This window comes from Fonticula alba, assembly GCF_000388065.1.
Source record: "Fonticula alba strain ATCC 38817 unplaced genomic scaffold supercont2.2, whole genome shotgun sequence".
Taxonomy (NCBI): Eukaryota; order Rotosphaerida; family Fonticulaceae; genus Fonticula; species Fonticula alba.
This window is the reverse complement of record NW_009242972.1, coordinates 1,340,672-1,342,606: the sequence shown is the minus strand read 5'-3', so window position 1 is coordinate 1,342,606 and position 1,935 is coordinate 1,340,672. Positions and strand designations below refer to the sequence as shown.

Genomic DNA, 1,935 nt, shown 5'->3' with positions numbered 1-1,935 from the left:
GGGGGGGGGGGGACAATGCGCGCACGAAATCCCCTCGCCATTAAGCTTGACGGTGTTGATGCCGATGACATTGCCATCCAGGTCGAGCAACGGCCCACCGCTGTTGCCCTGGTTCAGAGGGAAGTTGTTCTGTGCCAGGGGTGTCAGTGCCACATAGCGGCCAGGAAGAGGCGGCGAGAACATGCAAGGCGAGAGGCAGGCACCTGGAGGTAGGTCAGGCCGTTTTCCACGGCACCAACGTCCGAAGGTCGCCGCGTGGTGGCTATCAAGGAGGGCCAGGGGAAACATGGTTAGCGACGGGCAGCATGCATGCGCCCGGCGAGGAGGAGGGGGGGGGGGCATGGATGACGCGAAGAGCGCCCCAAAGGGGACGCACCACTGAGAATACCGGCGGAGATGGAGTTCTTAAAGCCGAGCGGGCAGCCGACAGCCACCACGTACTCGCCAGGTCTGAGTCACATCGGGCAGGGGGGCCATGAGGTTAGTCCTCACGGCGAAGAAGCCAGGGGAGGGAGAGAGAGGGGGGGGAGAGAAGCAGGGAGAGAAACAGAGAAACAAAGAGAGAAACAGAGAAACAAAGAGAGAAACAGAGAAACAAAGAGAGAAACAGAGAAACAAAGAGAGAAACAGAGAAACAGAGAGGGAGGGGCAGAGGGGGCGATGCCATCGCACCGAAGATCGGCACTGCGCTGGGAGAAGGTGGCCGGCGTGACGCGGGAGGCAGGCTGGCTGCCGGCCGCGGCGTAAGTTTGCAGGATGGCCAGGTCGGTGATCGGGTCCACGGCGAGGACTTCCGCATGGAAGACCCGGCCATCGGCATCGGTCACCCGGAGGACAGACTGCCAACAGGGGGGAGGTCAGCAGTCAGGCCGGGCCGGCAGGCGATGACCAGGGCGAGAGGAGAGGAGCGACGCACCTTGGCCGGGTCGGCGTCCGACAGGGCGGCGCTGATGACATGGGCATTGGTCAGGACGGCCCCATCCTCGGAGATGAAGAAGCCCGACCCCTCGGAGGAGGACTGGGGAAGGGTCTCGCCGCTGGAGCCCCACTTGTCGCGCATGGTGACCAGCCGGATGCTGACCGTCGACTGGAGGGCCTTCTCGGCGGCCAGGACCAGGGCATCACGACTGAGGAGGGGAGACGCCACGGATGCCGGGCCCGAGGTGGGGGCAGGCCCCCGCGGCACGTCGGCGTAGCTGGTACTGAAGGGCGCGTCGGGGGCCCCGTCGATGGCCCGGTGGCCTGTGGTGTTGAGGCTGGCCTCGGCTGCTGCCGGGGCCAGGCGGCCGGCCATCAGCCCCCCGGCATCGGGCCCGGCGGCCGACTCGGCGCCGGCCGCAGCGGCAACATGCCGGGGCTCCTCCAGGCCCTCGCGGCGGATGGGGTGGTGCCCGTACATCGGCAGCGGCGTCGAGGGGAAGGCCTTCGAGAAGGCACGGAAGGAGCTGTCTGGCAGCTGGCCCGCGAAGAAGGCGGCGAAGGCCACGGCCAGCAGGAACAGCCCCGGGATGTGGGCCTTGGGCTGGGCATCGCCGGGGGCCGGGGGGGAGGGCCGTGCGCCGCGCGGGCCCGGCCGCGCGATCACCACCGTCCCCGAGGACAGATGCCGGGGGATGACCAGCATGCCGGGCCGGCCGCCGGCCAGCAGGTAGGTGGCACGCAGCCGGGCCGGCGGGGAGGGCTTCCCGGTGACGGCGGCCGAGGCAGTGGCGGGGCCACCGGTCGAGGCGCCGGGCCTGGGGACGCGGCGCCGGCCGTGGCGAACGGCCTCCTCGGCGGCGGCGGCCGGCAGGGCGCTCGGCAGGCTCGGCGCCCGGCCAAGCACCTGGCGCAGGGAGTTCATCAAAGAAAAAGGCGGGGGAGGGGCGGCGGTGGTGGCGGCGGCGGCGGCGGCGGCGGCGGCGGCGGCGGCGGCGGCGGCGGCGGCGGCGGCGG

The 1,935-nt window shown here is 70.2% G+C and overlaps 1 protein-coding gene across 1 annotated transcript in view; it reads right to left on the bottom strand.

The window, feature by feature from the left end:
• The window catches only part of H696_01323 (hypothetical protein), a 7,545-nt gene extending 5,676 nt beyond the window's left edge, over window positions 1-1,869 (bottom strand). Inside the window, exons 1-5 of the mRNA XM_009495216.1 lie at window positions 917-1,869; window positions 673-839; window positions 377-450; window positions 204-262; window positions 26-129 (exon numbers count right to left, since the gene is read on the bottom strand). Coding sequence (XP_009493491.1) covers window positions 26-129; window positions 204-262; window positions 377-450; window positions 673-839; window positions 917-1,843 — 1,331 coding nt within the window. The 5' untranslated portion in view covers window positions 1,844-1,869. The remainder of the gene's footprint in view (window positions 1-25; window positions 130-203; window positions 263-376; window positions 451-672; window positions 840-916) is intronic.
• Window positions 1,870-1,935: the final 66 nt, after the last annotated feature.